Source organism: Alternaria conjuncta (genome assembly GCF_024043145.1).
Source record: "Alternaria conjuncta strain BMP 0040 chromosome Unknown scaffold_11, whole genome shotgun sequence".
Classification (NCBI taxonomy): domain Eukaryota; kingdom Fungi; phylum Ascomycota; class Dothideomycetes; order Pleosporales; family Pleosporaceae; genus Alternaria; species Alternaria conjuncta.
In genome coordinates, this window is record NW_026250100.1 from 730,165 (window position 1) to 746,728 (window position 16,564).

General features: G+C 53.9%; 7 protein-coding genes across 7 annotated transcripts; 3 read left to right on the forward strand and 4 right to left on the reverse strand.

Annotated features, from left to right (window-relative positions):
• Positions 1–446: 446 nt before the first annotated feature.
• Positions 447–4,319, reverse strand: J4E85_007788 (uncharacterized protein; the record flags this gene model as incomplete). Its single annotated transcript, XM_051472018.1, has 1 exon — positions 447–4,319. The coding sequence occupies one exon, from the start codon at positions 4,317–4,319 to the stop codon at positions 447–449; it is 3,873 nt and encodes a 1,290-aa protein (XP_051324215.1).
• A 1,197-nt stretch (positions 4,320–5,516) lies between these two features.
• Positions 5,517–7,344, forward strand: J4E85_007789 (uncharacterized protein; the record flags this gene model as incomplete). Its single annotated transcript, XM_051472019.1, has 2 exons — positions 5,517–5,794; positions 6,210–7,344. The coding sequence occupies 2 exons, from the start codon at positions 5,517–5,519 to the stop codon at positions 7,342–7,344; spliced, it is 1,413 nt and encodes a 470-aa protein (XP_051324216.1).
• A 574-nt stretch (positions 7,345–7,918) lies between these two features.
• Positions 7,919–8,629, reverse strand: RPL35 (60S ribosomal protein L35; the record flags this gene model as incomplete). Its single annotated transcript, XM_051472020.1, has 5 exons — positions 7,919–8,060; positions 8,114–8,266; positions 8,323–8,387; positions 8,449–8,463; positions 8,627–8,629. 5 exons carry the CDS (start codon positions 8,627–8,629, stop codon positions 7,919–7,921), a joined length of 378 nt encoding a protein of 125 aa, XP_051324217.1.
• Positions 8,630–8,880: 251 nt separating this feature from the next.
• Positions 8,881–9,631, forward strand: J4E85_007791 (uncharacterized protein; the record flags this gene model as incomplete). The annotated part of the gene is made up of 2 exons (XM_051472021.1): positions 8,881–8,943; positions 9,014–9,631. 2 exons carry the CDS (start codon positions 8,881–8,883, stop codon positions 9,629–9,631), a joined length of 681 nt encoding a protein of 226 aa, XP_051324218.1.
• A 183-nt stretch (positions 9,632–9,814) lies between these two features.
• On the reverse strand, positions 9,815–10,798 carry J4E85_007792 (uncharacterized protein; the record flags this gene model as incomplete). Its single annotated transcript, XM_051472022.1, has 1 exon — positions 9,815–10,798. One exon carries the CDS (start codon positions 10,796–10,798, stop codon positions 9,815–9,817), a length of 984 nt encoding a protein of 327 aa, XP_051324219.1.
• A 364-nt stretch (positions 10,799–11,162) lies between these two features.
• J4E85_007793 (uncharacterized protein) lies at positions 11,163–13,505 on the forward strand (the record flags this gene model as incomplete). Its single annotated transcript, XM_051472023.1, has 1 exon — positions 11,163–13,505. One exon carries the CDS (start codon positions 11,163–11,165, stop codon positions 13,503–13,505), a length of 2,343 nt encoding a protein of 780 aa, XP_051324220.1.
• A 125-nt stretch (positions 13,506–13,630) lies between these two features.
• On the reverse strand, positions 13,631–15,748 carry J4E85_007794 (uncharacterized protein; the record flags this gene model as incomplete). Its single annotated transcript, XM_051472024.1, has 3 exons — positions 13,631–14,963; positions 15,019–15,334; positions 15,406–15,748. 3 exons carry the CDS (start codon positions 15,746–15,748, stop codon positions 13,631–13,633), a joined length of 1,992 nt encoding a protein of 663 aa, XP_051324221.1.
• Positions 15,749–16,564: the final 816 nt, after the last annotated feature.

Below are 16,564 nucleotides of genomic sequence, written 5' to 3' on the forward strand. Positions count from 1 at the left end.
ATGCAATGACCACCAGAGAAAACACCATGCCAATGACGAGATGCAGAGTACGAGAAAGATGATCGTCGCCATATCCCCCCTTGCCAACCAACCTTGAAGATAAGGCAGCCCAACTAGGCCTAACCACCCGTCATTTATGCAGACAAGACGCCAGACCCACCCAGTCCACCAGCTCCATTGCTAGTTGCGGGATATCGTTGTTGTTTCGCTAGAGGAAAAAGAGACCCTGGATGTAAACGCCGTCGCTGAAAAACGTAGAAGCGACTTTAAAACTTAATGTTGATGCCCAGCCACGCCACTGGAAGTTTCACCCTCCGAGCAGCGCGGGGGCTGTTTTGAGAAATTCTTTTTGTTCGGCCGTCGCAGTAGATCAAGTAAAAAAGTGTATGATCGAAGTGCCGAAAGGCGGGAAGTCGAAGAGAAGAAGAGATGCTGAGGTTGGTGGCTTAAGCGGTAACCTCAGACACGGGGGCACGACCGCCACCAACGAGCTCAAGGATCTTGCCGGCGACGGCCGCAGGGTAGCCACGAGAAAGACCCTCGTTGACGACTGTCATAGCGGCAGCGCGGTCCTCGACGGCCATGTAGGCACGGGTCATGGCCTCGTAGGTGCTGGGCTCGCGCCTGCTCTCGGAAACGGACTCGTAGATAGCCTTGGCCTTCTGGATGTCGTGAGCAAGGGCCCAGCCGTGGATGAGAGAGTTGGCGATGTAAGGAGTCATCTCAACGCCACGGGCACGCATGTCGCGGAGAACATCTTCGGTATCCGCGATCTGGTGGTTGGCGACCATGGCCTCGAACAATGCCTGGTAGAGGCAGGCCTGGGGACGAACACGGCTGTCGGCGAGGACAGTGTCAAAGAGACGACGAGCACCCTCCATGTCGTGCATGACGCAACCCTTGGCGTGGATCAGCGATGAGTAATGGACAGCTTCCGGGACAGCACCGGCGCTGCGAACTTGCTCGAGAACCGACTCCGCGGCCTCCATATCGACAGGCTCAAGGGTAGCGTGGGTATCGATGAGGAGCTTGTACGTGTGCGTGGTAGGCTCGATGCGCTTAGCACGCATACGCTCGTAGTAGTTGAGAACCTTGCTGCGATCACGCTTGGTAGTCAGGAAGAACTGCATCATGCTGTGGTAGGGCGCGGGGCGGGGCTTGTAGTTGGGCATGCTCTCCATCTCCTCGAACAGTTCCTCGGCGAACTTCTCGTCGCTGACACGGCAAAGAGCGTTGACAATGGTACCGTAGGTGACAGAAGTAGGGCGGATGCCGAGGTTGCGCATCTCAGAAAAGTAGAACAGGCAGTCGTCGATGCGTCGGGCCTTTCCAAGCTTGCCAATCAGAGCATTGTACAAGAAGGACGAAGGCTCAACACCCTCAGACTTGGCACGGAGGAAGATCTTGACTGCCTCAGTCGCTTCATCGAAGGTCTTGGTTGACTCCTTGAGCGTGGTGATGTAGAGACCAAAGGTGTTGGCTGTCGGCGCAGCACCCATCTCAAGCAGATCCTGGTGATACCTTCCCGCAAGATCACGCTGGTTGCAAGTAAGGCAAGCAGCGACCATGGCGTCTAGGATCGTTACCCAGCCGTATCGCACAATGCGGTACTGAGGTAGGAGGGGAACATCCTGCTTGGCGAGGTTAAGGATATCATGAGCAAGAGTCAGGCGGTCTTCCTTGGCAGCGGCAGTGATAAGCTTAGCGTAGGTGAAGAATCGAGGGTGGCGACCAGCTCGGCGCATGTTCCTGAACTTCATCAAAGCCTCGTTGAGGTGAGATGATGATCGTCCGTGAGTCTTTTCCAGAAGTTCGGTGATGGCAACAGAGCCCTTATTGTCGGTAGATGCGGCGTAAGGGTCGTATTGATCCTCGAACGTAGGAGCTGACGGGGTGATAGGAGCTTGGACAGGGTAGGCGGCGAATGGTGCTGGTGAGTACAAAGCCTCCGGAGCAGGATGCTTGTAGGCGTACCATCGGTGCTGGAGATCACCCCTGTCGAGCTTGGTGAGCACTTGTTCAACAAGGCCGGAAGTTGTCTTGTTGACTGGTGTGCCATTTGCGGCGATGACTTCGAGAAGATGGGCGAACCGTGCAACGTGAGCAACGTCAACTTCGGCCTCCTGGAGTAGAATTCCAGATTGAACTTGCATCAGGAGCGTGATGTCGTCGAAGTTGAGTTGAACGATGGCCTCAGGTCCCATTCCAGCAAGTAGGTGGTGAGCAACTGGGGTGACTAGGCCGCCGTTTTCAATCATCGTCCACATCAGTTCCATGCTAGCCCGCGGCGGAAGGAAGATACCACGCTTCATCATGAACTGACCCATAACCTCGATAGCCTCGTCGATGTGCTCTACGGTCTCCATCTTAGCTTGGTTAGAGCCAGACTGAGAGTCCCGTATGCGAGCAAACATTTGACGTCCTTGACGAAGACCGCGTTCTGCGTGTCCACTACCAATTAATGCAATACTGTGCATGGCAGTGGGCTCGATGAAGTCGGCCTTGGTGGGAGAAAGCTCGAGCATCCTCCAGAAGACCTCAGCAGCTTCGATGTTTCCAGTGCGGATGTGCATAGCACCCATCGCCATGGCTGGCCGTGACAGGTCAACCTCCGCTGGAAGATCATCGAAAGCCTGAGTGGCAATCTCTACGGCATCGCGATCCGCAGCCTTGATGCAAATAGCGGCCATAGCAATCTGACGCGCCTGTGGGCTGAGGTACTCCGTTGCATGCACGTAGGCTTGGTCGAAAGAACCGTTCCTGAGCCATTCGGGAAGGAAGGCCTTGAGACCGACAATGTCGCGGACGGAAGTGACGTCTTCTGGTGTGGCGAGCGCACTCTCGATCTTGGACAGGAACTTCTCAGCTCCCTCAATGCGGCCACATACCGTATACGCCTTTACAAGAGCGGCATAGACGTCGTTGTCTCTCCTAGTGATCTCGAGCTCGCCGTTGTCGTTTGAGATTGCCAAAGCTTTGTACTCGTCGTAGCACTCAACCGCGCTCTTCAGATCGCCAGACTTGCCGAAAGCCTGGATCATGGGAACGAACATCTCGGCAGCCGGAGTCACACTATGGGCTTCCATATGGGAGTAGATTCGTACCATGTCATCTACACGGTCGCTCTCTGCGCAGGCGGTAACGAGCAGCCGGTAGGTCTTTTCTGAGAATGTTCGGTTGGCCTCGACGTGGACGGCAGCATCAAAAAGCTTAATGGCGACTGAGAGCGATCCATCCTCAGCGAGGATAGCATAGTCAGTCTCGTGAGACTGAAGCATGAAGCTGCCCTCCTCTTCCATACCACCATATCGCAGACGCCTGTCTTCGAAGCTTTGTTTCTGAGACACAACTTCGAGAGAGCGGATGGATAGGAGTTCGATCAGGGTGGTGTACGTAGCAGTGTCAGGCACAACACGCCGGCGAAGCATATCAGAGTAGACATCCAGGGCCTTGGGAACGACCTGATGCTGAGCCCGGGGAAGGTGGATCGCAGCAGATAGCAGGGCGTTGTATGCGGTGGCTGATGGCTTGACATCAGAACGAAGCATAGCCTCGAAGACAGCAGGTACTTCGGCATAGTTGCGATTGATTGCCAGCTTCTGCAGCTGTACGGTGTATTCGTCGTGCGCTTCGATTGGGCTGGTGGCGATGGTGGACTCGGTGCGGCTCAGAATTGACGAGTTCACAAGAGTGTCCGCAACAGTGGCGGGCGACTCTGAACGGGCCTCTTCTATTGGCGAAAGCTCTTCCTCAATGGCCTGGGCAACTTCGCTATCGACCTTGTACCGTGCCACCTCTTGTGCAATTGCCTCGTCCACTTGTGCCAGCGCAATCTTCTCCGCCTCTTCACCACCGACAGCCTTCTTGAAGTCCTCTACTTGGCTGGTGCTGTATGCGCGGTTGACACCGGCACGCGCGGGAACCGGTTCTGCCACCTCTTCAATTGCAACACTGCTCTCCTTGGCCTCAGCCGCAGCCTTGGAGCTGGCCGGGTCCCACTCGATGAGCTTGCGGAATTGGAACTGCGACCACTCCTTGTCCTCCGTCTTCTGTTGGTGTTTCTGCCATGCTGTGTAGTATGCGGCTAGACCGGAATCCTGGTGATCGTGTTGTCCGGCGGCGAGCGCCTTGAGCGCGCTCGTTGTAGACGATGTCGAGGTGAAGGCATGTTGGTTCTTGAGACCCTTGCGGAAGCGGTCGTGTTGAAGGGAGGCGAGGGGATTGTTCTGGCTTACACCAGCAACTACTGATTGAGCATAACCGTGAGTAAAGCCCTTGGCAAGACTCTGGCGCGCGAGATGGAAACTCTTAAACACCATTTAGGAATTTGAGGAGCCCTCCAAATGGATAGGGTGAGACTGTGGATGGTCAGTACGATTGGTCTCCAATGTGATCCCGGTGGTGGAAATGCTCCGAGCGACTGGACATCGGCCCGCGACCAATTTTGGGGGTTAGGCAACAACTTTGTGGCTCGCGTGCGCGCGTCGCGATGGTGAGAGCAATTGTTGGCAATTGAAGGAGAGGGTACCTACTATTCTCGGGATCCCTACGCGTCGGTGCAGGTTCATTTGACGATGGCCGTCAAACAAACGCGCTTTCGGATGTAAGGAATCGTGTGGTTGTGGGGAAATTGGCCGGTGTTTAGTGAACCTTAACGCCCCAAGTGTGTGTAGTCGAATGCTCGGAAGGAGTCGCAATTCTATTAGAAGTAGAAGGGGATGCGACAGAGAAAAAGCAAGGCGCACGGTGGCCTGGAGAGAGATATTGTCAGCCTCGAAGGCAAGTTGGTTAGCGGGAGTCAAAAGGAAGCTTCGAGCGCACAGTTCGTAGTCGTCATGAAAAGGTAGGACCGATGCAATGGCCGCTAAAATTGGCCGAAAAATTATCGCAAGTCGCGCTGAACCCACCTGGGCACGTTTGTCTAGCCTTCGCTCACGCGAGCCCGGCGACGTGTCCCCTCGGGGAGGGATGTATACGCCTCCGACCCAATCGTCGACGCGCGCTCTCTCGCGTCCCTGGTAACGTCGGAGCCGGATCGATTGTGGCACCGCGCCGTCCAGGGCGCCCATCGAACTCTGGATGACTCAGACAGAACGACGAGAAGAACACGGCCTGCACCCCGCATGGATCTGGCCTGCTGCAGGATTTGACTAGCACCTGATGGCTTAAATCCGCCGTTCCGGTTCCATACGCCGTGCCCATCGGAGGCGAACTGCTGCATGTGAATTGCGGCGCCGTACACGTGCACGTGACGAAAGTTATTATCATCGCGACAATTCCTCCTAACCGCACTCGGCGTCCTCGAAGAAACGGTGTATACCGGCAGCTGCAAGAGTTCGTGGCAGAAGCTCAGTGACCCACCGCGCCTGCAGTCAGGTCTCTAGTCTACGCTGCACACCCCGCGAGACAGCCATCTCCAGCCCCCTCCAACATTGCGCGAATATTGCTGCCTATTATCAATCCAACTAATCGAGATCCTGCTGCTTCCTATCGCACCCAGCTACTCCACTTTCAGCATGTCATCATCGGACGCGCCGTTGACCCCGAAGGCCGTTTCTTGCCCGGCAAAGGTACTAGTCGCGGGTGGCTACCTCGTACTGGACCGGGAATACACAGGTCTGGTATTCGGTTTAGACGCAAGGATTCACACCGTGGTCGAACCTATCAAAACGAGATCCGGCGTGACGATCAACGAGATCCTGGTGACGAGTCCTCAGTTCCGCGAGGCCATTTGGGAGTACGGATACAGGTCGCAGGGCCAGGATGGAGGCATCACCTTGACGCAGTTGAGCGTGTAAGTGCCTTTTCCCTCCCTCCCTCCATCAGCCACGTCCGTCGCTTGCATCGTATCATCTCATTGGTCGTCCCTTCTTTCCTTTTTCTTGTGTATCACTCCCCTCCAAGCCCATTCGCATCTCTACCCAATCGGGCAAAGCATTCTTAATGGTCATTTATCACGTGTTCATTGAAGACCTGTTGCGAGATGGGGCTGCAATGTCAATATAGTATCTGGATTCCCAAAGCCTACATCAGCACTTGACTGGAACGTTGGCGTCGCATCGTGTTACTGCTTTGATTGTGCTGTGGCTCCTCCAAACTGACCCCTTCTCTTGTACTATTCTGCACGCTTTTCTATTACATCGATGCGCATGATCCTATCATAAGCTACACTTTGATTCAGTCTACCAGTCCAACTAACCCCAACACAGCGGCCATGAACAATCCATCGCCAGATCCCGCAACCCATTCGTAGAAACCGCCCTAACATACGCCCTCACCTACATCCACGCCCTCCTCCCCAAAACCCTCATCCAGCCCTCCAGCATCCGCATTCTAGCGGACCAAGCCTACTACTCCAATCCAGGCGTCACCCGCAGCTCCAACATCATCTCGCAACCCCACAAAGTCTCGCGCTTCCAGGACTTCAACGTGAGCCTAAAAGAAGCGCACAAGACAGGATTAGGAAGCAGCGCAGCACTCGTCACAAGTTTCACAGCCGCAGTGCTAGAATTCTACCTGCCGAAAGAACTTTTCGATATCCACACAGAAAAGGGCCAAACAGTCCTCCACAACCTCGCTCAAGCCTCTCACTCCCACGCCCAAGGCAAAGTCGGAAGCGGTTTCGACATCGCCTCTGCAGTTTACGGATCCTGTCTCTACAAGCGTTTTTCGCCTTCTCTGCTGAGCGATCTACCTCAACCCAGCAGCCCTGGCTTCGCAACACAACTACGCTCTTTAGTCGAAGGCCCGACATGGGACACCGAGATCCAAAAAGCTGCTATCAAGATGCCCAAGGATGTACGCCTAGTCATGTGCGATGTCGACTGCGGAAGCGAAACACCGGGCATGGTGAAGAAGGTTCTGGCGTGGAGAGCGGAGAAGGCAGAGGAAGCGGAGAGGATCTGGAAAGATCTGCAGAAGGGGAATGAGGCGTTGGCTGCTGAACTTACGCGTTTGGCTACTGATGAGCAAAGCGATGGGGATGCGAAGTCGAAGTACGACGCGCTGAAACAAATCATTGAGAGTAATCGCGCGCTGATTCGCGAGATGGGCGAGAAGTCTGGTGTGCCTATTGAGCCGCCTCAGCAGACGCGTCTGCTGGACTACTGTTCCAAGCTCGACGGCGTGATTGGGGGCGTTGTTCCTGGTGCTGGCGGTTTCGATGCTATAGTTCTTCTAGTGGAAGATAAGGCGGCTGTCATTGAATGGCTCAAGGTTTGCCTTGCGCAATACGAAGACCCTGAAGCGATTGGTAGGGTTGGTGTAATCGGTGTTAGAGAAGAGATGGTGGGTGTCAAGGAGGAAGACCTCAGTCTGTATGCGGAGTGGAAGGAGGCTTACTGAAAGACATGAGAACGGGTTGGAAGGTGTGGTAATACAGACTGTGGAGGTGGTGGAGTGGTAGATATCTTTAGCAGACGGGAGAGCGTTGTCTTTTTAGTATTAGCGCAAAAGTTATGTCAATACAGCTGTTGTAGACCTTGACAAGCACAAAGGCCTGACAGGACCATACGTCTTGGGAAACTGAAGCCCTCTCGCTATCGCAAGCGATTCATTCGTACAGAGACACGGGACTGCAAGGCGCATGTGAGAGCTTGGTAAGTCGTAATTCATACTTCATGCGCACCGGACGTTACTCATGGCGTTGTAGGACCAATGTAAAACTCCTTCACAATTCATGAGGTATCATTCCGTGCTTGTCTGAACTTTTTAATTCATAGATCTTGACATGGACGCCAACCCATTTCCGTTAAAGATCGCCCTGTCCGTCCATTCCACCTGCTACACCACCTTCCTCGCCCCGTTGGAGTATGGTACTAAAGGTACACTGGTGGCTCGCTGGTTGGAAAAGCCCCGGCAATGCAATGCTTCATGAGAGACAAAGGAAGAAAAGAGAAACACCTTCACGAAAGCACGCTTATGCCTTGACGGCGTACTTTCGCTGGGGGAAGTGTGTGTTCCTCTTCTTCTGCTTCTCGGTGACGAGCGAAGCCTCGTGCTTGGTGAGTTTTCGGCGGATGGCGCGGGTCTGCTTGGGGCGGAGGTCGAGAGGAGTGTACCTGTTCAGTGTCAGAAATTTGTCCCTGGAGCTTCCGAGTCGGCCTAGACGCACTTCTTGCCCTTGTAGAACAGCCTGAGCTGAGCCCTCTGGTTGGCGTTGATGACGGTGAGGACCTTGGCGATTCCCTTGCGGACATCATGAATGCGGGTGAGCTTGGTGTTGGAGCCACCGGTGACCTTGGCGGTCCTGAGCTGGATCAACTCCCTTCACGTCCGTCAGTATTCCATTTTCCTGCCAGTGTTCCGGTTTCGGCGACGTACGACTTGAGGTCGGTGAGCTGGGACGCGAGCTCATCCTTGGACTTGTTCCACAGCTGGGCGGTCTTCTGCGGTGGTTGTGAGCACGAGATCCGAGGTTGGTGTTTGCGCAGGCGAGGGTGTACGTACGACCTTGGAAGTAGACTGGAGGCAGCAAGTCAGCACAGGTTCTCTCAATCGTGAAGTATCAAATCTTGCGCAGCACCACTAGCGGAGGGTGCAACGGCCTGACCCCTCACTGCCAGCGGTTCCGTAGCTGCGCGACGCAGTCCCAATACCAAACGCATAAATGAGAGCAGCGACGTACCATTCTGACTGTGAGTTAGTAGGACCGGGTGATATGGATGGGGTCTCGCGTGTCGCAACGATGAACTTTTGGTGTTGTCAGAAATCAGTGTGTCGCCCGGAGCCTCGCTAAACTATTCGCCGATCACCAAGACGGCCTAGCGCCTTGGCCGTGCATTGCGTAGCCCGCGCCAGGGCAGGTGCGACCCTCATCATGCCAGAAGTCCAGGAACCATTGTTGCTGCCTCGGCCTGTGAAGATACCGTGACATCCGACATGTCGTCCACTGGAGGCGGATGGGCGCAACTGCGCCAGCAAGCGCGCACGCTCGAACAACAAGTGGGTTCCATTCACTGCTGCGACGGACTTAGTCGGCGCTCGCGGCAGCCCTGCTAACGAGGCATGCCAGACAGAGACGCTGTTCCACACATACTCGCAGTTCGGCTCGACACCAAACATGCCCGCGAAACCCTCAGAAGAAGAGCTACGGGTCGAAACTAGGCTGCAGGAAATCCTCGAGCAAAGAGATGGTCTTGTCGGCCAGCTCTCGCGGCTCCTCGACTCCGAATCGACACATGGCTCGTCGGCCGTAAAGCAGAACAACCTTGCCAGACACCGCGAGGTACTCTCAGACCACCGTCGCGAGCTCGCGCGCCTCAAGTCTACCCTGAACGAGGCCCGCAACAGAGCGAACCTCCTCTCCAATGTACGCTCGGACATTGATGCATACCGGTCCGCGAACCCAGAGCAAGCCGAGGCCGACTACATGCTCGACGAGCGGAATCGCATCGACAACTCGCACAACGTAGCCGACTCGGTCCTCAGCCAGGCATACGCTGTACAAGAGAACTTCAGCCTGCAAAGGGAAACGCTCACGAGCATCAACCGGAGAATAGTGGGCGCTGCAAGTCAGGTCCCTGGCATCAACAGCTTGATCGGACGCATTGGCACAAAGAAGCGCAGAGACGGCATCATACTGGGTAGTTTCATCGCATTCTGCTTCCTGATGCTGTTATGGTTCAGGTAGATGGGGTTGCACATGTTCATTTTGGGCGTTCAAGCGGGCTGGATATCCTCATGACTTTCATTAGCATGCTATGCGCAAGGCGTCTTGGGCCTGTACGGTTACGTTTATGTTTACAAAGGGTTGGGTATCGTGGGAATTGAGAGTCTTCCGTATGCTGTACAAGATATCGTTACATGTTCGTCATCAAGCCTCCTTAGGCGGGGCTTCTGAAGGAGACTGTCGGGCCTCGTTGACCAGCTTCGCAAAGCCTCTGTTCATATCCTCCATTTCCGTGCCTTCTGCGTCTCCGCTGCCTGCCCATCGAATCTTGCAGTCTTGGTCCACCAGGTAGACATACCCAACTCTGCCGTTCAAGAGTCCGATTGTCTCCCTTATCTTCTCACTAACACCTTTTCTGACCACGAAGTACCTGCCCCAGTCCTCTTTTGGCTTGGAGGCCTTCAGCCGCCACTGGAACAGCGACACGATCCAAGCCTTCATCGTGTTCTCTTCGATGTTGACGTCGACCATCTGCGCAACCTCGGGATTTTGCGCCAGAATCTCGTGCAGTGCGGCGTTTGTCTTCTTCCCTGTGAAAGTCTCGACCTGGGTCAACCCCCACATCGAACTAAACACATTCACAACACTAATCTTCCCGTTGAGCACATTCGTAGTGTCCTTGTCCTTCCCCTCTAGTGTATCTCCGTGGAAGTTGGGAAAGTATAACGCCGCGTCCTTCTTGAAGATCCTCTGGTTCGCCATGAAAGTCTTTCCCGACCTATACTTGCGGATATTCTTGAAGTCGCGGAAATAGTTTGTGCCCCATTTCTCGACCAGATCCTTGCGCTTCTCGAGGTTCCGTTGCGACATGGTCATACCGGAGTAGTCCTTCTTGGTTTTGGGGATGCTGGCGTTTTCGCCTGGTTGTGGGGCGCGGCTGAAACCGATCGGACGGCCAAGTGGCTTCGGGATGAATATGTCTTCATCTTTGGGATCTGGTGTGGGCGAGGTCTGGGTGGACTTGGGTTCCGGTGCTTGCTGGCGGAGAGTGTGCGCGGAGGTAAAAGGTCGAACGAGCGATTGCCTTGCGATTGAGGGAATTGCGATTCGGCTCTGGCACCGTAGGCATATCGAAGAGGTAGTAAGGAACGTGCGCCGCAATGGCGTTGCTATCCGGGGCTGAAGCATTGTGTTTGTCGAGTGTCTTTGTCCCGCCAAACTCGAGAAATGACGGATGTGAGCGTGGAACTAGCACAGAAGCGGCCAAAGTACCACGTGCTTTCGCGTCAGCGCCAACTCTGTACGCGCTGCTGCCTCGGTGACGTTCTACACTCTCTCACCAGCGCATTGCCTGCTAAGCTTTGAAATGGCTAACGGTCCCGGCGCACGATATAAATGGCGCTACGATAGGCAACTGTGCTTCCGCAGTCCCTTCCCTTGACTACCTTGGAAGTATTAGAGCGGCGCTCACGTCGCTACTCAACTCAATAGCCCAATTCGAAACAACATAACTTTAATCGCAAAGACTCATCGATTTCGAGAAGTCTACATCATGTCGAACAATGCGCTTGCGGCCAAAGAAGCCTACTTCAAAGAGCAGGAACTTTTGGATATCCCTGACGATGAGCACGACATCCCGGACGCCAGCGTGGGTAGACTCGAACGCGCATTGAAAGATTCGAAAGCCATGCGGCCCCCAGCGCTTAGAAGGCAGACAAGCAGTTTCCTTGGAGCAACCCCGAAAGAAAGGCAAGCGGAGTTCGAGGCGCAAACGAAGACACGACGCGCAATCGAGCGACAAAAGACCCACCAACCGATGCGTTCATCTACAGCGCCTGAACAAGGACTTACAAAGATGTTGCCAGTCACCAAGGCACGTACCAGGTCAACAGCTGTCGTTGGCGCGAAGAGTACTCTGAACCGAGTCTCATCCTTACCTGAGACAGCTGGCGAAGATACTACTCCATTTTATATACGAATGGGTGACATTCCAAGGGAGTGGAAAGGAAAGCCCAAACTAGCAAATAATATCAAGCTGAGACCAGAGGAGCAACAATACCTCAAGGGCAAGATCGTATATTTCTGGCCGAGCCACGATATTACCGGTCCGCGGCGTCAACGTATACACAAAGTAATCGAACTCGGTGCTGCTTGGGTCAAGGAATGGACAGAAAACATTACACATGTTATAATAGACGACAACTACGACGTACACACGTATGATCTGCTACTGCGGGATCCGAACATACCTAGCATTCCTGAGCACATCGCGGTCGTCAAGTTCCAGCCTTATATAACGGAAACTGTAGAATGGAAAGGACTCCGAGATCCAAATCAACCACGCTTCGCGATCAAAGGTGCACCCAGCAGGAAGGAACCCGGTGAGCCGAGAGAGCCATTCCAAACCTCAGCCGCATCACAGAGCTCACCAGCAATAAAGTCGTCAAAGCGACAGATTGCTGCAAAAGAATCACAAAAGACCGACTCATATCCAACCGAAGAAAGCGTTCCCGCTACGCCACCTGTAGCAGATATAGCTACGCGTATCTCGTTCGACGAAACTGTCGAGGATAGCTTCGTCATGCCGTCTTCGAGTCCAACGAAAGCTTCGCAACCTAAGATTGTCGATAAATTCAATGACGCTCTTTCCCAAGCGATACTGGAAACGAAGGCTGTCGCACACCTACCACTGGAGGAAGACGAGGATGCAGGGTCTCCGGTCGCAAGTGGTGTGGAAGATGTAGACGACTCAGGTACTGACGAGGAGCGCGTAGTCGTGGCGCCTAAGTTACCAAAGCAGTTTAACATTGTCTCGAAAGCGTCTGCTCTACGCAATAAGAAGCCATTCAACCAGAACGCGTTCCAATGTATGGACCCAGGTGCGAACGGCTATACATCCCAAAACCCGAACGCCCGTACTATCGAGATCCTCGATCAGATGTGCAAACATTACGATCAGATGCAGGACCAATGGCGCGTGCTCAGCTACCGCAAATGTATCACTACCCTGAAGAAGCAAACGGTCAAGATCACTACTGCGAAACAAGCTGCAGCCCTACCTTATATTGGCGGACGGCTCGCCAAGAAGATCGAAGAGATCGTACTCACCGATCGTCTCCGCAGGCTCGAAAGCACGCGAGATGACCCTCTCGACGTGGTACTCCGCCTATTTCTCGGTGTCTATGGCGCTGGACTCGTCCAGGCCCACAAATGGATCAAGGCCGGTTATCGCACGCTCGAAGATCTTCGAACCAAAGCGACTCTTACTGAGAGCAACAAGGTCGGTGTAGAGCACTACGACGACTTCAACTCCCGGATACCACGCGCTGAAGTCGAGGCTCACGGCGCCGTAGTCACCAGAGAGCTGAAGAAGATCGACCCCAAGTTCAAAGCCACCATCATGGGCAGCTATCGCCGTGGCGCAAAAGACTCGGGCGATATCGACATGATACTCACGAAGCCCGATACTTCGCTTGCCGCTATGCGGACAATCATCTTCGACCGCCTCGTCCCTCATCTCTACAAGATCGGCTTCTTGAAAGCTTCCCTAGCGACCTCCCGATCCAATGACCCCACGGGTTCGAAGTGGCACGGTGCTTCCTGTCTCCCTACCTCAAAGGTCTGGCGCCGGATGGACTTTCTTCTCGTCCCCGAGGAGGAGATGGGTGCAGCGCTCATATACTTCACTGGAAACGATATCTTTAATCGCAGTATTCGGCTGCTGGCTCGCAAGAAGAATATGCGGTTGAACCAGAAGGGGCTGTACAAGGATGTGCATAGGGGGAAGCGGGGTGAGAAGTTGAACGACGGCGTTTTGGTAGAGGGTAGGAGCGAGAGGAAGATCTTTGAGATCCTCGGGGTCCCTTGGAGAGAACCGCATGAGCGGATCTGTTAGAGGGCGACATCTGGGGCAGACTTTGGAAACTACGAGCGGATGATTGATTTTGAGTAAGAGAGCCCCAGGTCAAAAGATAACACATGTGATAAGACAAATATATTGGTACCCAACTCTGACCCTCTCTACACCCTATCCCCTTCAACCACTTTATGATGCCCCCTATTCATTTCATCACCCTCCATATTGACATCCAGATCCTGCTTCTGCTTCTCGAGCCTCCCCATGAACCACGCAACCACATAAACCCCATACAGAACCTTTCCCACCTCCGCCTCTTGCGCAGGTTTATGTTCCTGACTATGCCCCTCTTCACTCTTCTCTGCCCTTTTCCCAATCCAAACATTCCCCAAAAAGCACGACGCAACAATCGCCGCAGCCATGAACGGCATGATGGAGATCAGCGACCACATCACCGCCTTCGCAGCCGCATGCTGAACTTCCTCCTTGACCGCCGGTGGAAGACTGTTCAGGAGTTCGAGGCTATGTGCCCCGGTGGCAGGTAGCTCGATGCCGCTTCCAGAATTGTCGATTCCGGCCAGGAAAGTGGTAAGCTTATTCGAGAAAACCGATCCCATCATAGCGATACCGACGGTCTCGCCTAATGGTAACATGAAAGAAAGCAGCGACTGCATACTGGGAACGCGCGTCGACCAGATACCCGCTGCGTGCAGAACAATAGGCATAAAGCGTAAGCCCGTGCCTGCACCTGATACTGCCAGGAAGACTTTCACCATCGTAACATGCCTGATTGAAACCGCGTACGTAAGCAGCGCCAACCCTACAGCCTCAACAACCGATCCGATGAGCAAAGGAACAAATGTCTGTCGTAGCCACGAATTACACAGTCTAGCTGCGATGTAGACACCGACACCCAGCCCAGGGGTGTAGTACAGGAGTTGCACTCCGGCCTGACTAGACGAGTAGCCTTCTGCGAACTGCCAGTAGTACGATATGAAGTAGAAAGCGCAGACCATGGAGATGCCCGCGGAGAAGTTTATAGTCATAAGGAGAGCTGTGTCTTTCTTGCGGAAAAGCGTAGAGGGTATCATGGGGATTTGGCGGGGGAACAGTCTAGCAACCGCGCGGCCAGGACCGAGGAGGTATTCGTAGGTGAAGAACGCGATGCACAATACGATTCCAACAACGAGGGGAGCGACTACGGGCGCTGAGCCCCAGGAGTATTGTGTGCCGCCCCATTGGATCGCGAGGATTATGCAGCCGACGCCGAAGATGAACATGACGAGGCCGGGCCAGTCGATGATTGCGAGCCCGGAGATGTAGCCTAGACGCCGGGATTGACCTGGGGAGACAGAGACACGACCGTGGAATAGCTCTTGTCTCATGACGAAGAAGATGATGAGGATGGAGAGGACTGCGACGCCGATGGGGAGGACGAATATGTAACGCCAGCTTGCGTCTGCAAGGTAGCCGCCGATTACTGGGCCGACGGCATAACTAGTAGAGCATGATCAGTATTGTTCTTTCAGCTGCAAACTGAAGGCAGACTTACCTGCAGCCACTAATCAAAGACAAGATCGAAGTACTCCTCGAAGTCTCCGCCAGCGTCGCCCCATCAGACACTATAATCCGGCTCAGGCTCATGATACCCGCAGCGCCCAAGCCCTGCAAAGCACGCCCCGCAAGTAGCATGCTCCAAGTCTGAGCCGTAGCACAAATGATACTGCCGATGGTGATCCAGAACATCTGAAATTGGAGTGCGAAGTGGCGGCCGTAAATATCAGCTAACTGGCCTGACGCGGGTATGAAGGTTGTAAATGTGAGCGTGTAGGCGGCTACTATCCAGTTGAAACTACCGGAGAGCTGGTCTGGGCAATTGTGTTAGTACTTGGGCATAGACATGGGGTCGTATGGCAATGGCATGAGCGGATCGACATACCGAAATGAGTTGATATAAGTGGAATAGCAGGAGCAACGATAGTGACATCCATAGCAGCCAGGAAGTTAGGCAACACGAGTCCTAGCATCAATTTCCATTGTCGGATGTTTCTTTGGCGCGCTTCTGCTTTCTGTCGTGCTGTCTCTTCTGGGGTGAGGAAGTTGATATGGCTTCCTGTTGAGTCTTGCGATGGTCCATGGTTATGTTGGGTTGAGAGATCTTGAAGTTCTTGCCCTGGAGCTGGTTCGGGTACTAGATGGGAGTCATCTGTAGTTGGGATGTGCTTTTGCGCTTCGCGTTCTCGTAGCTTTCCTCGGATGAGTTTGAAGAGGTATATCGCCATATTTGATAATTAAAAAACAAGGCGAAAAGCAGATTGCAGCAAAAGCAGAGATAGATGGGCTGATTACCTCCATCGTCGCAGCAGTCGACGCCTTATATCCTGATTTACATTTGCAGTTGCGCTATGCTGGCCCAAATAGGGAACCAGAGAGTCGCGGAGCCTGCGTGGCTTTGCATCGCATCTCAGGCTCCCGACAGTCTCAGGAACCAGTCTAAGCCGATTTTGGTCACAATATGGGTCTCTACACATTAATCGTACGAGGTTTGTGCTGCGCATTACGGCCATGGCGAGGAAATCTGACTATACCTAGTTGGGTCTCCTTCGCGGACCAATCACAGATCACACCTTGCTATCGCTATCCTCTTCGGCTAATAGTGGCGCAGTCATGGAGTTGCGATTGGTACATACCACAGCGATATCACCGCCTGTCAGACGAGGCCTCCCGTAGGCATGGCAGTGATAGATCCTTCGCTGATGGGGCTGATAGGGATCGGATAAGGGTTAAGCCTTCCTAAGCTTTGTCAAGCTTTTGTTGGCAGCATGCCACACGTGCTCCCGGTGAATGCTGCTTGTAGCCTACGATTTCCTTGTCCTTGAGCAAGTCATCTGATTGAGGCTGTGCGTGTTACGCCTGGATAACTGTCGAAATTGTCGTAGACTCGTGAAGTGCTTCACAAGCCCATCAGATGGTGCTTCATGATGAACCACGCTATGACCAGAGGAACAGTACAGGCTTTTAGTACACTGCACATGTTTGTGGCGCTTTTGTGGATGGATGTAGATTGAGTGCTGCATGCTCCCCTTGCAACACGTGGG